General features: G+C 53.9%; 1 protein-coding gene across 7 annotated transcripts in view; it reads right to left on the bottom strand.

Moving 5' to 3' along the window:
- Window positions 1-21,867, bottom strand: part of RGS3 (regulator of G-protein signaling 3) — a 138,417-nt gene that overhangs the window by 84,290 nt on the left and 32,260 nt on the right. For 3 of the 7 annotated variants that reach the window (XM_018052634.1, XM_018052631.1, XM_018052633.1), the window contains exons 6-14: window positions 19,595-19,655; window positions 18,187-18,277; window positions 17,509-17,564; window positions 10,843-10,924; window positions 9,999-10,104; window positions 8,203-8,554; window positions 7,890-8,003; window positions 7,268-7,307; window positions 1,598-1,794 (exon numbers count right to left, since the gene is read on the bottom strand). In XM_018052634.1, coding sequence (XP_017908123.1) covers window positions 1,598-1,794; window positions 7,268-7,307; window positions 7,890-8,003; window positions 8,203-8,554; window positions 9,999-10,104; window positions 10,843-10,924; window positions 17,509-17,564; window positions 18,187-18,277; window positions 19,595-19,655 — 1,099 coding nt within the window. Of the gene's footprint in view, window positions 1-1,597; window positions 1,795-7,267; window positions 7,308-7,889; window positions 8,004-8,202; window positions 8,555-9,998; window positions 10,105-10,842; window positions 10,925-14,667; window positions 14,867-17,508; window positions 17,565-18,186; window positions 18,278-19,594; window positions 19,656-21,867 lie in introns of those variants that run through there. The other 4 variants (XM_005684329.2, XM_018052639.1, XM_018052636.1 and 1 more) reach the window with 3 other exon arrangements.

The following is a 21,867-nucleotide window of genomic DNA, read 5'->3' as shown; positions in this document are numbered from 1 at the left end:
GGAAAATCCCATGGACAGAGGAGCCTGGTGGGCTACCGTCCATAGAGTCACACAGAGTCAGACACGACTAAAGTGACTTAGCACGCACAGGGAAGCACACATAGGCGGTAAAACTAAAGAAAAGCAAGGAAATGATTATCACAAAGTCAGACTAGTGGGTACATCTCTGGGCGAGGAGGGTATTATAATCAGGAAGAGAGACACACGGCCTCTGGGGTGGTGGCAATGGTCTAGGCCTTTTTCTTAGTGGATATCTACTTTATAATTACCCATTAAACTGTCCATTTAAGTGTTATGCCATTTTTGGCTTATATATTTTACAACTCAAAAGTTTTTATGACTTTTTAAAACTAATTTTAATTTTTTGGTAAAAATTTTTTAATAAAAAATGGGCCCTGTGGATTCCAAGACCTTTGCGGTTACCTCCCAAGAAAGAGGAGAGATGGAAAGAATGGCAAAGGGCAGACCCTGCCTACGGAGCTGTCTGGGGAGACGCACATCACCTGCCAGAGATATGCTGCACGCATCCTAAAAAGTATGACTTCGAAGATCCACTGGCCAGTGACAGGCCCAGAAGGATGCCAGGGAGAGCAGAGAAGGCAGGCATGGTCAGAAATGAAGCTCTTGGGGCCATGCCTTCTCTAGGTTGCTGATGAGAGGATAAACCGAGAGTCTTTCTGGAAAGCAATTTGTCAAAATATGTATAAGAACCTTTAAGATGTTTATGACCGATGACCCAGTCGTTTCACTTCTAGGAATGTCTCCCAAGGAAAATAATCTGAGAGGCAATTCACGCATGAGGATTTTCATCACAGTTATTTACAATAACAAGCGAGCAGACATAACACAAGTTTCTGAATAGAAGAGAGGACTGGTTAAATAGATATGAAACATCCCTGTGATAGTGTCCAACCACGGCAAAACACAGACTCAGAGAATACTTAATGGTGTAGGAAACGTTCAGGCTGCAATTCTTGTTTAAAAAAAGGCAACAGAATAGAAAATGCACAGTACAGTCTGGGCTTTTTAATACGACATGCACAGGAAAGCCATCTAAGTGCTCACATGAGTTATATATGTGGGTGATAGCATAAATAAAGGCTTGGAAATGGAGAGGAAGAGAAGGAAAACAAGAGAAAAACAGGAGAAGGGAAATCTAAACAGTCTCAGGCCACCAGCTAGTACTGGCCAGACGTGTTTGCTAAGACCAAGGAGACCAGACAAGATGCCAGGCCTCGAGGCTCGCTCGCTTGGTCGTCTCCAAACAACCAAGCGCTGGAGGAGCCAGGAACAGAGGCCTTGGCACACAGGCCCTGCGAGATACAACAGGCAACTGCAGCACGTCTGCAGTGTGCCCAGAGAAAGGGGAGTGGGAGGGGAGGGGGCCTCCTTGATGTCGAGCCTCCCTGCCCCCACTCTCCTATTCCTCCCCCAAGCCTCTGCTCCCTCCGTATCACCCCCAGCATCCCGAGCCCCCCGAAGCTTTTTGGCTTTCCCCCAGTTCTAGAACGAGACACCATCTCTGAGTCCCAGAGCGAAGGGCCCTCTTTCTCTCACCTCCCCCAGAGGGAGCCCTGGGGGTCGGCCATCAGCTCACCTGGACAAAGACGGGGAACACCAGGACCTTGGGGGCCAGGGTGGCGTAGGTGCCATAGCTTGAGTGCGGGGTGTGCGGCCTCATGACGGGGCAGTTCTGGTAGTTCCCGCGGCCCTTCATGGCCTGCACCGTCTTCATCAGCCGACACTTCTTCCCCAGGCCCGTGTAAGACTTCCCTTTACTGGGACTCCCTGATTCTGTGGAACAGAGATGGGGGTGCACTGTGAGGCATTTCCATCCCCCACCACCCGCCACAAAGGCATCGCCTCTGCAGAAACAGGGCACACCGTCTCGGGCCATCGGTTGCCATTTCCAGCGGCATCTACCTTGAGCCCAGCCCTGAGCAAGGTGCTGAGAAGATGGGGAGACCTCAGAAGCAAGTCTCTCTCACTCTGGGAGGGATACTGACATGCAAACCTCCACCTCCAGGGCGAGGACAGGGCAGGGAACTGCCAGCTATGATAAAGGTGGCCCAGGACCTGAATCGGGCCTATGGGTTTGGCCTCATACTTTTACAAATCAGAAGGTCTCTCAGATTTGAAAAATCAGAAGATCTGACCTCACCAGGCCCACAGACCCACATCAAGCCATCAGTCAGCTGGAGCACTCCAGGTGGCGGAGCACGTGTGCTCCCCCCCGGCCTGCATTCCTGCCCTGGGCACACCCAGCACCGCTGACTCCCAGGTCCCTCAAACAAAGAGAGTGGAGGTCCTGTCTGCGCAGTGATAGCAGAGACAGTGGGCTTTCCTAGGACGTGTGGGGGTCGGCCCTCAATTAGCCAAGGGAGCTGGAGCAGCCTGGCCTTCTGAGTCAGTCTGGGATAAGGGGTGGCACTGAAGCTCCAGTTACCGGGGAAGCCCACCAGCTCTGAGCCAGAGAAGAAAAGAAAGAAAAGAAGGGGCTTTGCTGGTGGCTCAGACAGTAAAGAATCTGCCTCCAGTGCAGAAGACCTGGGTTTGATCCCTGGGTGGGGAAGATCCCCTGGAGATGGGAATGGCTACCCACTTCAGTATTCTTGCTGGGAGAATTTCGTGGACAGAGGAGCCTGGTGGGCTACAGTCCATAGCGTCACAAAGAGTCAGACACGACCGAGCCAGAGGGCTGCACCCAAATCTCACTTCTCTGCTTCCCGCTTGGTAACCACCAGCAACTCATTTCCCTGCTCAGACTCTTGGTTTCCTCACTGCAGTGATAGCACCAAGTTCATGGGCCGGCCATGAGAACTAAAGGAGGTGCTCCAAGTGAAGCCCCTAGAACAACGCCTGGGGCCTGGTAATGGCGCCATGAAAGTGAGCTGCTAACCCATTGTGGTTCTTGTTGTGATTCCTCCACTCAGAAAAGGAAGTTGATCAGGTGCTCCAGGGACACTGGGAAGCCTCAGCTTCATCACAGACAGGAAGTACTCCCTGGCTTGGCCATCAGAAATTATTCTCATCAGAAAAGAGAGAAGAAAGGAGAAACGAGAGAAAGAGAATGAACCGAACCCAGGGAAGAGAGCAGAGGGCTGCAGGGAGTCCCTCTATAAGGGAACACTGCAGGACAGACGTCCGCCACTGGACAAGGAGTGGCACATAGGTCTTTATCGTGTCTCATCCAATGGGCACCACACGGAGTATCTAAAAAGTCAGGAATTCTTGGACATAAGCAAGTAGGAGACAAACTCCAGGGTATTCAAGCTCCACACACACCTGAGCCCCTTCAAAGAGTCCCTGCTGCCAGGCGGGCAACTGACCAGCCCTTCCTGATCTGCTTGCCTAGCCCACTAGGTCTCCTTCCGCCACCCTCAATCCTGGCAGCCAGGGAGTGAACAGGTGACCTGACCCCAGCTATATTCAGGGAAGCTCCCCACCAACGCACAGTCCAGAGCCTCAGAGGAAAAACCAACTCAGAAGGTTTCACCCTTGCTTCCTCCACCCACCCCCCGCCCCTTCTCACAGAGAAAGGTGAGAAAAACAAGTCATCCCTCCCCCCGCCCACACACACAAGTGACCACCCATTGCAGCAGTATCTTGGGGCAGCGCTCAAACTATAGTAACCTAAACCGCTTCCTGCCCCTTCAAGGAGTCACTTAGAGGAGAAAGAGCATGAGCCAGGATAGGGGTGGGGGCCAGATGCACGGCCAGACACTTTTGCAGCTCCTCATCTGCTCTGACCCTGGACATCAGCCCCAGAGGGCCCTGTGCTGGCAGCCTCTGCTGAAAGAACCCATCCCGGCCCTCAAGCTCTGCACTGGGTTTGAGTTGGACCAGACACCTGAACTGGAGCACTGGCCTCCTCGGAGACAGGCTGTGCAACTCTGAACAGGCTCCATCGCCCTCTTAGCCAGAGTGTTCTCCTCCACGAAGTAGAGATAACACGGATGGCTACCTTGCTGACACAGGGCAGGCGGGGGCTCCCACAAGAGACCTGATGAGCAAGGGTTTGGTGAATGGTACCAGAGTCTGAGGGCACGAAGATTATAAACCCAAGTCGATGAATAATCTACTCATCTGGCATTAAGACGAGGATGCTGGGCCACAAACCGTACCATGAAGGGGGATCCCAGGGTCAGTCTGGAACTAGTCTAATCTGATGCAACCAAGCCTAGACCAGACAAGGTGAAACTACACAGCACTGACAAGGCAAAACAGACCCAACTTAGACGGGTTGGGGAGAAGGCAATGGCAACCCACTTCAGTACTCTTGCCTGGAAAATCCCATGGGCGGAGGAGCCTAGTAGGCTACAGTCCATGGGGTCGCTAAGAGTCGGACACAACTGAGCGACTTCACTTTCACTTTTCACTTTCATGTATTGGAGAAGGAAATGGCAACCCACTCCAGTGTTCTTGCCTGGAGAATCCCAGGGATGGGGGAGCCTGGTGGGCTGCCGTCTATGGGGTCGCAGAGTCAGACACGACTGAAGCGACTTAGCAGCAGCAGCAGCAGCAGCAGCAGCAGCAGATGGGTTGGGTTTGCTAATGCCAAAATCTGGGTCCTGTGTCCCCTGGTCTGACCTTTAAAGGCATCAACTTCTTTCCTTCCCAAGCCCAGCTGCACAGGGCATTGTAGAATCTTTGCCTTGGGCCTAGAAAGTCATGAGTAAGCCACTCGACACATACCCCTGCCTTCGGGAGGGAAGCAGTCCCATTTTATAGACAAGGCAACTGAGGCCTGGAGTGACTGGAGGACTTGCCTAAGGTCATCTGATCAGTAACTGGTACAAGGTGGGATCACCCTAACCTATGTGGTATGTCTTTGTGTCCCCTGTCCACACACCCTGGATAATGTATAGCAAGTGGGCTTGATTCTTCAAAACTGATTTTTGAAGTATCTGTTTCTTTAAAAGTTGTAACCCAGCTACTAAGCTCGGTGAAGGCAAACTCCTTAACTTTCCCACCTGCTGCCACTTACACCCTCTGGTCCAAACCCCGATCCACCCCTTCAACACCTGCTTCACTGACCAAGCACAGTAATTACTCAGCTTCTGAGGAGAGCCCTGGTAGTCATCCCACCCCAGCAGCAGAGAATATGAGGCTGGGCCACCTTCACAGGGCAGGGGACAATGCCGGGGCATCAGTGGGTTGGGAGAAAATGCCAATGACAAGCAAGCAGGCACCCCAGGCCCTGGAAGGGCACCAGACCCCGTTCAGCTCAGGTTGGCTCAACCCACTCTCCTGAGAGGAGACCAGGAGGCCAGGCAGCCCGGCCAGAGGAGGGGACAGAAGCCGGCAACTGGTGACAGACAGCCTTGGCCTCTGGAGAGCCCTAAGTGTGTTTAAGGGAAGATCTGTGCCCTGAATTCCACCCCTTCCTCGGAACCTGAGGACCAGGAGCCAGGAACGCTCGATCCCTGGTAAGGAGAAAAAAACATCCTTGAACCCCCAAATAATTATTCTCATGAAGAATAAATGAAATCAGGTCAAGTTCTTAATATAATGCATTCAAAAGTTACCATTGTTATTAAAAGCATCATCATTTCCTCACTTGTCCCTCTCCCACTGCCTACATGACTGTGCCCGTCTTGGTTTGCTAAGCACTGTACTGTCAGAGGGGAACTGAAACCTGGATAGGAGTTGGAAGGACACCAGGAGGCATCTCTCGAGAAGGATTCACACCTGCCCGCCTCCGGGGACACACCTGTCCAACTCCCTTCCCCCCAGCAGCCTGCAAACCCTCAGTGGCAACCGAAGTCACTTCCCTTCAGTTGGTCACTCAATTAAAATTCTGTTGAGTACCTGCTGTTTGTCAGACCCTGGGACCAGCACCAGACACATGGAGAGGAGCAGGCCTAGGCCCTGCCCTTAATGGGGTCACCATTTAGCAGTGATGTCTCCTCTTTAACCTAATGCACCGACTAAAAGCTTTCTTTAAAACTCAGTGTTGAAACATTACCAGACTTCTCTCCGGAAGGAACACGGATTCACTTCCAACCAATCAAGCCCAAACACCCAAATGCCCCACCTGGAGAGAATGAAGATGCCTTCCATTCTCAACCCTGAGCCTGGTGGCAGCCCTTTCCCCCCAAAAGACACCTGCTCTCAGCAAGCATCTTCGTGCTACTGACAGAGGGGACTGGGAGGGAGCAGGTCGGCAAGTGGCTGGGAAAAGGCCATTCTCAAGGCAGGTCAAAGGACATTCTGTGGGCTCTGAAGGAAGGGCTCAAGGAAATCAGGGTCAGTACCATGGACCACCAGCCAAGGCTGATCTCAGCCTTCCAGATCCCATCTGGCCTTCAGCCAGTGCAGAAAGGACCTAAAAGAAAACCCAGCCCACTCCAGCATCAACTCTGACACCTCAGGCCTCCTGGGAGAAGGTGCTGGTTTTGAGACAGCTTCTCTCACTGGCCCTTAAAAACTAAGGCCAGCATTTTCTGAACAATAGAGAAAAATCCATTCAAACAGCAGAGACATTTGTGCACTTCAAAGACAACTATCTTCTGTGTAGCATCACTCAGTAAACAGGCTGCTACTCAAAACCATTATCTCCCTCATCCCTTCTGACAACCCTCTAAAGTGGGAATTATCAGCCCTGTTTTATAGATAAAGAAACTGAGGTTCAGTGAAGGGTCATTAGTTATTCAGACTCACACAACTCCAATCTGAGACCTCCCAGCTCTGAATTCCATGCCTCTTTCCTGTGTCAGCCTGACCACGGTGCCTACAGAACCTTACACTTAGTAACATTGGTTGAGGGGCTTCCCTGGTGGCTCAGTAGTAAAGAATCTGCCTGCAAAGCAGGAGATGCAGGAGACACAGGTTCAATCCCTGGGTAGGGAAGATCCCCTGGAGGAGGGCATGGCAACCCACTCCAGTGTTCTTGCCCACAGAATCCCACGGACAGAGGAGCCTGGTGAGCTGCAGTCCATGGGGTCGCAAAGAGTCGGACTGAAGCAACCACGCACAAGCACATACAATGTTGGGTGAGTCTCAGCTGAGTGCCTGAGTTCTGAGCACCGTCTCCTAGGCTGCTCTGAAAAGATGCCCTCGCTTCCTTCTCAGTTCAGGATCCGAGGAAGAAAGACAGTGGCTCAGTGAGGGAGGAGAGGTCCCAAGAGGAGACAGTCTGTGTCAGTCTGCTGGGGGGCAGGGGGGTCCTGACTCTGTTGGGAAGGCCTCCCAGCCAGAGGAGGAGGCAGCTGACCTCGCCATCTCTCTGGGGCTCGGAGGGCAGGGCAGCAGAGGACAGACTCACCCTCGGGGATGGCGTCCTCCTGGTACACAGGCCGCAGCAGCTGCAACGGAAAGACAGAGAACCCCTCAGCCCAGCCACGGGGCAGACAACCAGGCAGGCTGCTCAGCCCTGGCCTGGGGATAGCAGGGAAGCCCCTCAGGGCATGAGGGCAAGACTGCCATCCTGCTAAGGAGCCAAGAGGGGGTTTGTAGGGAACACAGGCTCTAGAATCCTCCAGAATGTTTGAGTATAGTGAGGCTTTAGCTGTCATCGAGTTTAACTCCTTGGCTGGATCCCCATTTCCTTGATGGCAACTTGTTCCAAAGCATGTGCTGTGGAACACTGGCCCTAGGGACCTAACAACTCTGCTACAAAGGGGGACACCATCAGGGGAGTTTGGGAACCACTCGGGCGAACAAGGGTGAACCACCTTCTTCGCTGCAGGTGCCCTCAGAGCCTCAAGCAGGTGAACACGCACTGGGAATCTGCTCCAAGAGGAAGAGAGCAGGAGGTATTTCTCAAGCTTACTTGACCTCAGGACACATTTTACCCAGAGTATCTCAGGGGAACCGTGTCTTGGGATACACACACACCATCACCCCACCTCACCATCTTGAAGTTCCTTCGACAGGCGCTTACTCACCGCCCACCACGTGGCCCATCCTGCTATGGAAAAGCGCCGTCTGGCAGAAGGCGCTTCTTTCTTTCGAGGTGAAATCTTCCACCCCATGACATCCCCTGGTCCTGGATCTGTACCCTGAGACCACAAAGATCCAGCTGCTTCCTCTGCCCAGGACAGCCTGACAGGATGGCCCTTTGGAGTGACCGCTCACCCCACATCCCTGCTCCCTATGCCGAGCCCCTGGGAGGCTCCTTCCAACACAGCTGAGTCTTTGCCTCTTCCTGGCTTCACTCAGGCACCCCAGCCCTTCACTTCCCGGAATGGTGGTCCATACCTGGCTCCCAGGGTTCAGTGGGGCCAGGATGATGTAGTTGGGGTCAGTGGGGGCCGTGGCGCGGGACAGCGCGGGCAGGGTGTGCTGGCTCCCACGCTTGGTCAGCTCGGTGTAGCGCTCCCAGCCGCCGAGCAGCAGCCCATCCGAGCTGTCACACACCAGGTGGCAGCTGTGGCGCTGCTCCGGCCGGGCCTGGGCCCCGTGGGCGCAGTTCTTCTCCCGCTTATTGGGGGGTGACAGGAGGTCGAGGGTCGACTTGCAGGAGGCCCGTCGCAGGACCCCTCCGTCTGGCCCTGGCTTGACCTGGGGGACCATGCGCCATACAAGCAGGACGATCTCGCTGGGGCAGCTCCTGGAAGTGGTGGGGAGAGGGGATCACAAAGAGACGTTGAGTCTGCTGCTGCTGCTGCTAAGTTGCTTCAGTCGTGTCCAACTCTGTGCGACCCCATAGATGGCAGCCCACCAGGCTCCTCCATCCCTGGGATTCTCCAGGCAAGAACGCTGGAGTGGGTTGCCATTTCATTCTCCAATGCATGCGTGCATGCTGAGTCGCTTCAGTCATGACCAACTCTGTGCGACCCCATGGACAGCAGCCCACCAGGCTCCTCTGCCCACAGGATTCTCCAGGCAAAAATACTGGAGTGGGTTGCCATTTCCTTCTCTGGAAGTTGGGTCTAGGGGAGACCAAAGTCAGGCAGGGTAGGGGCCTGCGGGGGCAGAAAGGAAGAGAGTGGAAGGGGACAGGGGCAGCCCCCAGTGCTAGAACAGGAAAGGATGCAGAGGCCAGCTAAAGCAGAGACAGCAAAGGGGTCCCTGAGGTCAATTCGAGTTGACTGGCAAGGGCTGGGAAGGGCATTGGTAATAAAGAAAGAAGACCAAATTCAATTAGTGAGGTTCCTCCTGGACACAAAGTACAAGCAAGCAAGCCACCTGTGTAAACCCCTTACCCAGTCATTCTAGAAGCAAACCTAAAATGGGGCTGTAACTCAGAGGGTCAAAATTGAGGGGTCCCATACGTTTAGGGACTTCCCTGGTGGCTCAGACGGTAAAGCGTCTGTCTACAATGCGGGAGACCCGGGTTCGAGCCCTGGGTTGGGAAGATCCCCTGGAGAAGGAAATGGCAACCCACTCCAGTACTATTGCCTGGAAAATCCCATGGACAGAGGAGCCTGGTAGACTACAGTCTACAGGGTCGCAAAGAGTCGGACACGACTGAGCGACTTCACTTCACTTCACTTCATACATTTTAAGTCTTCCCTGGTGTCAGATGGTAAAGACTCTGCCTGCAATGGGTTGCCTGAAATGGCAACCCATTCTAGCATTCTTGCATGGAGAATCCCATGGACTGGCGGGCTACAGTCCATGGGGTCGCACAGAGTCAGACACGACTGACCCACTAACACTATGTACCACTATGAACCAGGATACATTTTAAAGAATAACTGTTTAGTTATACAACTGAAAAATCTCTGCAACATCTACTCAGCCTAGAAAACAGAAGGCTTAGCTCTGAGGTAGCAGAACTAATGAGCTCAAGGAGAAAGCGACCCCCTGGAGCCACGCCATGAACCACAGGGTGTGTCTGAGAGCTTCTTCTCCCACTGTTTGCTCTGGGATTCAAATTTGCTTGGAGCCTGAACCTTCCAGTTTCAGGCCAAGTAACTGATTTCCTGAGGAGCAAAGCAAATGGCTCGCAGATGTGAAGGAGGGACAGGCCAGGCGTGTGCCCAGGGCTGGGGAGGGGAGGGGAGGTGCGAGGCAGCCCCAAGCCCCAGGCCGCCCGCCGGGTCGGTCACCGGATCTCGTGAGCCAGCTCCACGCATTTCCAGTGCTCCACGGGCCTCTCGTTCAGCCGCAGTACCGTGTCCAGCTGCTGCAGCCCTGCCTGCTCAGCCGGGCCCCCTGCAGGGACAAATAAAACTCCTTGGAGCCCACAACCCCCTCAGAGGGCCTGGGGGTCCTTTGCCTCCACAGTGACCTTGGACAAGGACCGCTCCCCTCTGTTTCTTCATCTGTGAATGAGGGCCTGACCTTGGAGGTGCTCAGGAAGGATCTTGAAGGAGGGTCCCCTTTGCCTTCATTTCCTCCCTGCCCGCAGACCCAGTACTGGCTGACCTCTCTGCTGCCAACCTCCCCACCAGGCCCCCTCCCTCCCCAGGAACTCTCACCCTTCAAGAACCCTTCCTTGCTGCCAGGCCCCCAGATCGCCACGTCCCAGCTTCTCCTCTTAGGATGCTCACTCTGTGACTAGGAGAAGTCTTTTCTTTGTGAAAAGTAGAGAGGGAATGACTATTTTAAAGGGCTCATCAGGCTGGACTAGGATAAAATACTGATTCCAAATCAAGTTCATAAACGATTCTTATTTTTCCATGCAGCCATTGCTGAAAATATAGGTTTAGTTCCTGTTTGAAATGACTGGGAAACAAAATATAAAAGCCTATCTTCACTTTGATTAAAAACAAAACAAAAAAAGAGTAGGTGTATTTTCATAGACCTCACTTTCATCTATGGTCATTTAAAAATATTATTCTTTTCATTTTGAAAGGCCAGGACTCTTCAATCCGGGTTGGGGTTCCCCTTTCAGTTCCAACATCTTGTTTGCTAAGCCTGGGGCTGCCATCACCCAAGATGCTCACTCACCGGAATCCACGGCCTGGACTCGGACCGGAGAGTCGCAGCAGATGGTGAAGCCAAAGCCGTCCTTCCCCCGCGGGATGGTGATCTAGGACACAGCCCTGCCCGGTTAATCCCAGAAGCCAGGAGGCTGTGCCTCTGCTCCAAGGTCGGGAAGCCCACGGGCCCCACCCCAGAGCCACCTTCCTCTCCAAGGTTTCTGGAGCCAAGAAGGAGGCTGGCCGGCCCCTCGCCGGCCCTATCTCTGCCCAGGCGTCTCGAGCACTGGGTTGTGGGCCAAGTAGGAAGGCTGGGAGCTCAGGAGGTAAGCCAGGCCCGGGACCGACAGAGCTCCGAAAGGGTGCATCTCACCATCTTCAGCCCTGGCAGACATGTGGCCTAGCTCTTTACCTGAGGGCCTGCCACACTGCCTGGCTCCACCTCACCTGAGCCCCACTGCTTGCTCGATCCTTTCCTCCCTCCTCCAGCGCCTCATGGAGCATCAGCCCAGGGCTGGCCCCGCGCTGAAGGCCCAGAGACAAAGCTGAGCTGCCGGCTGCCCTCCCAGAGCACAGGGGAGGGAAGACAGGGATGCACACACTCACTGTCAGGCCAAGGGGCGGGGGACACATCCTGGGAGGGTCTCAGGGCCATCTACCGTCAGGGCTTCCAGGTACCCAGTGAGGGCTCCCAGGTGAGGGGGCAAGTGAGGGCACAGTCCTGGCTGAACCTGAACTAGCCGGTGGCCTCCCTGTGCCTGCTGCGGCCTGTGTGCATGGCAGGTCCACAGCCCCTCCTCTCAGGAGTTCCCTGAGAGGGCCCTGCCATCTGCATGCTCCTTTCAAAGCAACAGGCAATTCCTGGTCTTATGCAAATCTCTCCAAAGCAAAGTGGGACATGATAAACGTTAGAGCAAAAGGTGAGGAGGGTGCTAGGAAGACTCTGTGCTTTGACTTTAGAAGACAGACTTGGTCCATGGCAGGAGCCAGCCAGCGCTCTGTTCGTGCGGATGGCACAGCAGTGTCCCACCAGCAGCGGTCCACTGGTTTAGTTTAGTGTGGCCTTGCTGCGGGCCCTCTCTGCACACCCCAGTTAGGCTTTGTGGGGAATGCAGAAGGCCTAACCCCTGCTTATTCCAAGAGCGATTCCTGGCTGCTCAGAGCAGGGCTATGAGAACCACAGACTAAGGCAGTTGAAGTCAGAAAAGGGGTCTGGCTCTTGGACGTGGGGTGGGCCCTGGTACAGCACAGGGAAAGGGCACCCCCACCCTCACCCCAGGCAGGCTGAGGAGGAAGCCAGCTCAGCAACCCTGGAGGAGCTCAAGGGTCAGGGCCTTGTGAGAAGACTTCTATCTCCTTCCTTTAAGGGCTGCCTCTTCCAGGTTGGGCGCCTGGCATTCACCTGCCAGTTGACCTCAAGGCCAGGCATGGGAAAGGGGAGGGCCAGGGAGCCTGGGGTGGCCAAGGCACTTGGATGCTGTCAGGAGGCCCCTGAGGCTCTGCTTCCCACCAGCCCTGGGCCTGGATTCAAAGCGAGTTTGTAAAACAGGAAATCTGACAGACAAGGGGAAGGGGGGGTGTGCAGGAAAATACCCCGTTCCCATAAGAATTCTGGGAAAACACACAGCTAAGGCAGGAAGAGAAAAAAATGGAAAGAAAGAAAGAAAAACAAACTCTGGAGTGAGTGCGGAAAGCCCAGGCTGAAGCCAAGGGACGACGGCAGGAGACCAGTCCACTCCAGGTGACCGGCGGGGACTTTAGGGGCCTTAGGGCGACCCTCAACCAGGCCGAAGCTGGGATGCCAGCACTTTCCCCATCACCCTGGCGAGGGCCATGGCCCCTCCTGCTGGGGGCACGGCTCTGGAAAACAGCTCCCAGTGCCCAGTGCTGACAGTCTGGGGACAGGCCTCCAGGGCTGAATCTGGAGAACAGGAGGGTGTGCCAACAAAGCCTGCTCCCCACATCTAGGCAGGACTGTGGACAGGAGACCCCTCTGCCTTTCTCGGCACCAGCCTGAGCAGAGCCAATCCAGATAACAGTCCAGGCCAGCTGGGAAGAGGGGAAGAAGAGAGGGTGTGTGCTCGGTGCGAGGGGTGGGATTGCGAGAAGGAAGCAGGATCATGCTCTGTCCATCGTGACCACCAACCTCGTTGATAGTCTCCAGAGAACATGATCATCACTGCAGCCCTGATGCAGGGCTGGTTTTAGTGTGCCCATTTTACAGAGAAGAAAACCGAGGTCTAAAGCAAATGAAGCTCTCAGGGTCAGGAGGCAAGGGGAGCAGCCCTGCCCTAGCTCTGGGATCTCAGGAACTCCTAGCAGAGGCCATCCTTCCGGGGTGGGTCCTGCTGTTTCCTGTCCAGAGTAGGAATTGCTACTGCTCCCAGATCTCTCCCATGCCAGCACCTCTGTTCTACTCTCCTGCCTGGTTTCAGACCTTCTATCATGGAGGGTCATAGATTTCAACCCAAATCCCCAAATGCCACATTTATTGAACACCCTGCACTGGGCACTTCACACACATTCCATTTACTCTCACAGGCATCATCACATCATCTTCCTATTTCATTGACAGGAAGACTGAGGCTCGGGGAGGTAAACATCGTGCACAAGAGCCAGAGCTCAAAAAGGGCAGAACTGGATGAGAGCCTGGGTCTGGCACAAAGCTAGTGCCCTGAACCCTGTACCACATTCTTGCAGGGGATCCGTTTGGAACTTCAGTCTCAGAGCCCTGGACACAGACTGGGGGCACTCATGTCTGACCCTACTCTGACTGCCAGCAAGCCCCGGTCCTCAGACCTGTGGTCCCACATGACCGAGGACTTCTCAACCTCCCAGCCAGCGCCCCCTCTGCCTCACCACCCCGCCTCCCAGTTGCCAGTGTCGCCAGGGCTGCTTTGCCGGCTCTGGAGGGTGAGAGGGCCCTGAGAGCTGGGGACTGCAGAGATAACACACATGTCCTGCATGAGGTGCAGGAGGCCCCCTCTGAGCATCTCCCCAGACCTAAGCCTGCCTGTTTGAAAGAGTTCATGATCCAGATTCCAGTCTGTTCATTAAAACACAGAGGGACGTTGTATACTAAAGAGTCATCCCACAGTCCCATCAGCTTGGATATTCCCCAAATCTGGACATCCCTTGCCTTCACCCTGCCTATACCATGACTTTTTTATAAGAAAAAAATGTCCCTCACGTTTCCAGAAAAGTCCTAGGGGCTGAGGGAATCATCCTTCCACGCTGCCCCACATCCTAACAGTGGAGCCTCAGAGGCAAACGCTCTCAGTGAAGCTGAGCTCTGGACCCACCTCAAGGCATCACAGGTACCGGGAAGGATAAACATGTGTGCATATAGACACATAGACACAGCCTATCTCACACACAAGCGCACACCAACACATGCTAAAACGCAATTGCACATACACAACACAAGACAGGTGCTGCCACCCCATCAGAAGTAAGAAAAGTTAGCAAAAGAAAAACCAAAAAACACAAATCCAGTTGCTCAGCCACCTAGCCACTTCCAATCTTGGGCTGGAGATGCTCTTTGTAACGCACACTCCTCCCAAGTAAAAATGACAGAAAATCAACCAGACATTCTCAGCTCAGACACCACCCTGCCAGTGGTTAGGATGGTACAGGGCTGGCCTCTGCTGCCCCTAGGGAGGGGCGGCAGGTACAGGCTACCTGGGGTCCAGTTCCTGCCTCTGTCCTCCCCTCAGATCACAATGAACCTGTGAGGGGCAGGAGGAGGGAAGGAAGGCCCTATGGGGAGAGAAGCCCTTCTTGGTGAGACCCACCCCTGACCCCTAAAGACACCCCGTGGGCCGCTCCCCCCGCCCAGGGGCCAAGCACCCACCTGGCGGTAGCGGCGCTCCGAACACACCTTGCAGAGCCCATTGAAGCGGTTCATGACTGCGGGTCCTGCCTCGGCCGCCGCCCCATGAAAACCCGGCTCTCCCCACGGCAGTGGGAGCCCGCACTGCGCCCCGTCAGCCTGGCATGACCGCCCTGGGAAGCCCGCCCCGCAGAAGAATGGCAGGAAATCACCTCTCACCTCCCCAGGCCCTGTCTGTGCTGTGTGCCTCTGCACGATAAGCCCGAAGGCTTCCTGAAACCTCCGAATGACAAGGAAGAGGGAGAGTTTTGTATTAAAATTCCTGTCACTAGTTAGTATCCCCCCGGCCCTGGTGGGGAGAGGGCGCCTTTTTTCTGGCAGCATTCTCCGCCATGGGCCACTCCGTGACTCCAGTGTTCTCACAAGCACCCCTGGCTGGAGGAGAACCCAGGCAGAAAACACAGCCCACTCTGTACCAACGCTGCCTCCCCCTGCAAATCCCAGGGTCCTCAGTAGCAAACACAGGTAACTAACTCAGCCTGAGGACTTAAGGATGCTTGGGATGGGGTGGGGTGGGGTGGGGGTTGCACCCACAGACTTTCCATGTCAAGACAGGGAATACAAATCATTTGGAGTCTGCCTGCCACCCAGAAGGCACTTAAAGGTCAGCTTTCTCATCCATGTACATGGGCTGCTTTAAGGAGCTGATGAGAAAGCATCAGTCGGTCAGTCGTGTCCAACTCTTCAGCGACCCCATAGACTGTAGCCCACCAGGTTCCTCTGTTCATAGGATTTCCCAGGCAAGAATACTGGAGTGGGTTGCCATTTGATGACAGACCATAAAGTCAAGTCAGAAAGGGATTTCCAGTCACTAGATAATCCAGCCTCCTCCCTTTACTGGTGAAGAAGTGAGGGCCTGGAGCCATTGCGATGACAAGCAGGGCGGGATGGGGCTGGGATCAGAGCCCCAGTCTTGATCTCTGACTTGTGGAGCAGAGCCTGGGGAGCTGAGAGCCCCCTCCACCCACCTGAGGAAAACGACCCCGCCACTCACATCCTTGATGCCAGAGAGGGTCCCTCGATCCAGCCCAGCTTTGGTGGCTGAGAGAGTGGGTAGGTCACCCCAGTTTCCCAGCCTCCATCACCCCATGCACACCTCTCGGGGTTCTCCCTGTGCCCTCCCCAAGCCTCTGACAATCACGCCCAGCGTGCTGAGTCCTACGGACATCTCCAAGTATACAAGCCCAGGAAAATCAAACACACCTCGCAACAATGCGCCTGTGTACAAAGCCCAGCCTGAAGCAGGACTCTCCCAGGCCACCTAGAAACCTGCAGTGTTGATGCTCATGCAGTTCCCACGAATCCCCAGGGAGGTTCCCAGGTCACCATCCTCTCTGTGCTCGGCATGTACGGAGAGGGGCCTTTAAGTTCCCCCACTGAAGCTAGAGGAAAGCTGTGAAACTCGGCACAAAGCCACAGAAAACAGGCCTGGCAAGTTACTCTAACACTGTACTATCCTATATGGTAGTGAGTAGACACAAGTTGCAGTTGAAATTAAAATTAATTCAAATTAAGTAAAATTTAAAATTCAGGTCTTTGGTCATACTAGCCATATTTCAAGTGCTCAGTAGCCATAGGTGGCTAGTGGCTGCCGGCCTGAGCATCACAGCTCTAGACTGTACATTCCATGAGGACAGGGACCTCCAAACTGTGGACAGCTATAGGTCAGCGCCTGGCACAAGGCCTGGCCCATGTAGATGTTCAATAAATATCTAATGAATGAGGCAGTTCCCTGGTGGTCCAGTGGCTAAGACTCTGCGCCCCCAAAGTGGGGGGCAGGGGGCGGCCAGGTTCAATCCCCCGTCAGGGAACTAGATTCCACGTGGCAACTCAAGATCCCACATGCTGCAACTAAGACCCAGCCCAGCCAAATAAATAAATATATTTTTAAAAAACCCTAATGAATGAATGAGTGAATGATCTGAGTAAATGAAACGGAAAATGTCTTAGAGATAACAATACACCTAAATGTCACATGTTCTCACGGAAAACGTCACTGTCCTGTTTTCCTGACTAGGTCACTTGCAGGAGGCAGCCATACCTGAAGCCGTAATTCAGATGCCACCTCTGCTACTTGCTGGCTTGTGGCCGTGGAGAGTGACCTAACATCTCAGAACCTTACACATCCCGCTCATCTGGGGGATTGGTAGTTAACAACCACCTCAGAGGTGGCAGTGAGGGTCATGTTAGGGAACAACAGCGGGCCTGCTCAAGTGCTGGGAGCTTGTTTCTCCCTGTCTGAGTTGTTAGGGAAAACCAGAAATCACTCCCATGGCCAGCAAAGAGACGGATTTGGATAAATATTCCAGAATCCCTGTGGGAAGGTTCCTCTCCAGATTTGAAGCCCTAAAGAAGTAAGAACCCATCTCATAGTTTCAGGCTCCGTGACAGCCACTCCATGACACGGGGGCGGGGGAGAGGGCGGCGGCCAGTGCCGAATCTGAAGGGGAGCTGGGTCACAGCACTGGGAGGAAGCAAGGGTCTGAGAGGACCTCGGAAAGGAGGATTCAACTTCAAGAGACCAGAAGTCAGTACGACTCAGACACCTCCATCTCCAGGGACCGGGGCCTGGCTCTCTCCCTACTCCCGCATCAAGTGTGAATAACCCAAGGAACGCACAGAAGTAACCTCTTCAAAATGCACAACTTCCTGGGTCTCCAAGCACCAAGTGACTCGGAGTCTCAGGCACCAAATGCTGCCTTGTTCAGGGATCTCCTGGGCCAAGGGACTGACCAGAAGCAGGTTAGAGCCCAGAGCAGTGCTCAGGGCCCATCAGTCCTGCCCAAGCTTGGGCCCACCTACCTTGAGTTTCTCCCCGTTCTCAGCATCCTCACCTCCCGGCATGCTCAACAACGGTTCTGGAAAGTGACACAGCAGAGTCAGAAAGTCTCTACTGGCATCTAAGTGCCCGTCCCACAGACCACCCTGAGGCCCAGGCCAGGGTGCCAGGCCCACGTGGTGCCCAGGTCACTGCTGGCCTCCACGGTGTGGCAGTGCCCAGCTCGGGCCAGGCAGAGGTCAGGAGCCAGGTCTGTGTGCAGGAAGGGCAGAGCACAAGGCAAAAATCCTCAGGCCCTACAGCAGGGCCCACACGGCCTGTCTGCAGAGGTGGGCGCCCCAAGGTCAGCCAGGCAGCCTGTAGGGGGTCCTAAGACCACTGACCCTGAGGAGGGGGCCATGCAGGAAGGTCCAGAAGCCCAGCCCTCCATGATCTAGAGGCCAGGGGAGCTGAGCCACTTGGGGTCAGGCCACAACCCTCTCCAAGGAAAGCCCAACCAGAAAAGAAAAGGCGTCATGGACAGGAGGCTACGTTCTAGCAGGTGCCCATGAGAAGTTCCTGGACCCAGAGTCTGGTGGCGGCCTGGGGTGAGGTGACTGATGCCACAAAACACAGTGACCGATGCTACAATGCAGGAGGGGAGGAGGTGAGTCCCGGGCCAGCACAGCATCTGGGCAGAACTAAAGGTGGTGTGCACGTACCTCTCAGGGGCCGCAGTCTCCGCCTGGCCACCTTCAGGTGTTTGGTCCGGCCCAGGGCCTCCCCCAGCAGGTAGTACCAGCCATTGATCTCCTGTTGTGAGAGAAGGCGTGACATTCTCAGAGAAGGCAGAGGGCACGGGGCAGGCAGCCACCGATCCGCTGAGTGCCTTCCTCAGGAGCAAAATCTCTGCAAGGACAGACACGCAAGCCTCCCTTCCACAAAGGGAGCTGCCATGCCTGCACCTCCAGGAAGCCCTTCCTGAAGGCAGAGCTGGTCCTCCCCTTTGCTGAATTCCCATCGTCTCTTGTCCCTGAAGAACAGGTCAACTCACAGGCCAGCCTCCCCAGCTACGCTGTACAAGGCTCTGTGATGTGCCTAGCACTGTTCTAGCACACAGAAAGTGAAAGTGTTAGTCACTCATTCATGTCTAACTCTGTGTGACCCCACGGACTGTAGCCTGCCAGGCTCCTCTGTTCATGGAATTCTCCAGGCAAGAATACTGGAGTAGGTTACCATTTCCTTCTCCAGGGGATCTTCTCAATCCAGGGATCAAACCCAGGTCTCCCACATTGCAGGCAAATTGTTTACCATCTTAGCCACCAGGAAAGCCTGGTACACAGAAGGAGCAAAATAAAGGTTGACAAAACAGAAGGGAGGGAAGGGAGGAAAACAGGCAACCTGAGACTCCTGAACAGGCTCCAGGTGGGGGTGGAGGGACGTCTCCACCCAAGAAAGAAAGCCAAGGCTGCAGTTAAGATATTTGGGACCCACATGCAGAATAGAGTTCTCAGCGACCTACCCCAGACTTCACTTCTAAGACACAGAGCTGGGTGGCAGGATGGAGCAGGTCACCAGGACATCTCCAGGGATGTGTAAGAGGAGCACTCCCTTCCCTGCTCAAAAGCCTCCAGTGCGGGGGGTGCAATCCAAGCAGAGGTGGGTAAGGGTCTGGCCACCCAGAGACAAGGCCCTCCAGATCCCAGAGTCCTCACCTGCCTGAAGGAAAGCTCCACCAGGACACTCACTCCATCCCCGAGCACTAGCTAGGCCCAGAAACACAAGACCCGGCCGACAACATCAAGGGGCTCCTGGAACAGACCACGAGAAGCACCCAGCCTTCATCCTCCAGAGCAGGGGCTGCTCTGAGCTCTGAAGGACCTATCAGTGTCCTTAGAGAAGACACTGAGAGCCTCCTGGGAAGACTTGGAGCTTCCTAATAACTGGTCTCTGATGTGAAAGAGCTAAGATAGGGGAGCGATGGTCATACAGGTGACAAACAGTGTGGTCTCAGTGGGGTACCATCTCACAGACAGAAGCCCCAGCCCAGGGCTTCCAGACAAAAGCCTCCACCTGTACCAGGCCCGGCCTAGATGGCCTGATTCTGCCAGAAGCTTCCCTTGGACCTACCTTGTCCGGAGTCAGGAGGGACTTCACCCCGAAGCTCATGCAGCCGATAAGTCCACTTTGTCTGGGGAGAACAAGAGACACTCGCATCAGCACCTTCTCATCACACTATATCAAGAGGCCAACTGTCAAGTGTAACGTAGGTTTGCCTGGTGAACTGCGGTTTACAAAGCACTTTTACCTGCATCATTTCATTTGATCTTTCCAACTCTGTGAGTTAGGCTGGAGTGGAGCTATTCTCTCCATTTCACAAAGGAAAAAACTGAGGCTGAGTTGATCCCCTTCCTAAGGTCACAGGACTTACAGTAGTTGAGCCCCATGGGAAACCCATTAGAGAAGCTCAGAGCTACCTTGGAGGTTTGAGTTGTTCTGGTGTTGTATGTAGGTCTAAAGAGCTGGTCCCCACAGGGAATTTCAGCTCTCACATCAGCTGGTGATGCTGAATTCAGGAGAAAAGTGATGAGACCTAAAGCTCAAGAAGCTTTGTCTTGGGTCCAGGCAGGAGCTGGTTAGGGCTTAGACAGTTTTAAATCAAGGTTCAAACCAACCTGACACACAGAAGTTCCCAATACCAACCTGACTTGACTGCCAGCTGGGCAAATAGACATGAGCCAAGGTCAGGACTCGTGGGAATGTCATGCTGTGTCGACAGGCTTGAGTTCAGTTGGATCCTGCTTGACTAAGAGTAACTCAAAGTTCCTAAAAAATGTTCATTGCTGAGTTCCAATGTCCGACAACCGGGGACGGATTGACACTTGGCAGCTTTCAATAATGACAGTATGTGCTGTGTGCTTAGTTGCTCGGTCAGGGCCGACTCTTTCTGATCCCATGGACTGCAGCCCGCCAGGCTCCTCTGTCCTTAGGGATTCTCCAGGCAAAAATATTGGAATGGGTTGCCGTGCCCTCCTCCAGGGAATCTTCCCAACCCAGGGATCAAACCCAGGTCTCCCATGTTGCAGACAGATCCATCACCAACTGAACCACCAAGAAAGCCCAAGAATGGCAGTACAGATGAACATTACTGAAATGCAAATATAATCCTGCTATTACGAGAAAAAAGCAAGTTTACAAATCTGTAGATTAATGAGAAAGATGCCCACCAAAATATTAACAATAGTTGTACCTGGTAGGTGGGATAAGAAAGGGTTTTCTTTTCTCCTTTGAGTTTTTTTTAGCATTTTTAAATTTTCATAGGGAATAAGCGCTTCTTTCAGAATCAGAAAAAAAATAACCCAACAGTATAAATGTATTTGAAAGTGTTCTATCCTACCACATCTTTCTCTAGCCTAACACTAGAGTCGCTTTTTTTCCCCACCTCTTTCTTCTCTCTTAGCACAAGTCAGTTTCCAAGTCATCTTGGGAACTCCAAGTCAGTTCCCTTCAGAGACTGGCTTAATATTAACAGCTGTTAATTGAGAAACAACACAGGTATTAAGACTGGAGCAGAAGGGACTTCTCTGATGGTCCAGCAGCTAAGGTCTTGCCTTGCAGTGCAAGAGAGGCGGAACTAAGATCCCGCTGCCACAGAGCAACTAAGCCAGCGCGTTGCAACTAGAGAGCCCACATACTGCAACTACCAAAGCCTGCACGCTCCGAAGCCCATGCGGCGCAGACTAGAGAATCTGTGCTCTGCAACGAGAGATCCCGCATGATGCAATGAAGATCCCACAAGCTGCCATTACAACTCAACGCAGCCAAATAAATAGACAAATATTAAAAAATAAAAATAAAAAGATTGGAGCGGAACCTTGACGGTTAACTTCAATATCTGAGGGATCCACATGGATGAAGGAGTCAGCATGTTCTGGGGAAGGTGCAATTTCAAAGCCAAGGATGGAATGAACTGCCTGGAACGAACTAACTCCCTGGAGATGAGCCTCCCTGAAGACTGGGCTATGGGGGGCCTGCGCCAGTCCACTGAACCCCCTGAAGAGCCTGTCTGAGTCTTGTGCCCCAGAGCCTGCTCCCAGGCTCCAGACCCAGAAGGTTCAAGGTGGGTTCTGGACACAGGGATCTGGAGAAAGCCGTCCAGGGGATCCTACAGAGCACCTACGTATGCCTGCCCCAGTGAGCACCAGAGGTCTACAAACACACGTTGTTTAGATCCTCCAGAAAGGGTGGCAGCAGCCTACCACCCAAAAGTAAACAAAATGGTTTCTCGCAGATAGCCAAGCCGAGTGAGGGGCAGGGAGGCAGGATGACCCGGCGCCCCTCCCTGAAGAGGCACACTCTGCACCGGGCCCTGTCTCAGCAGCTGCTCTCATTCTGCTACTCCT

This window comes from Capra hircus, chromosome 8, assembly GCF_001704415.2.
Source record: "Capra hircus breed San Clemente chromosome 8, ASM170441v1, whole genome shotgun sequence".
NCBI lineage: Eukaryota > Metazoa > Chordata > Mammalia > Artiodactyla > Bovidae > Capra > Capra hircus.
The sequence above is the reverse complement of the archived record's forward strand: the minus strand, read 5'-3'. Positions and strand labels throughout refer to the sequence as shown.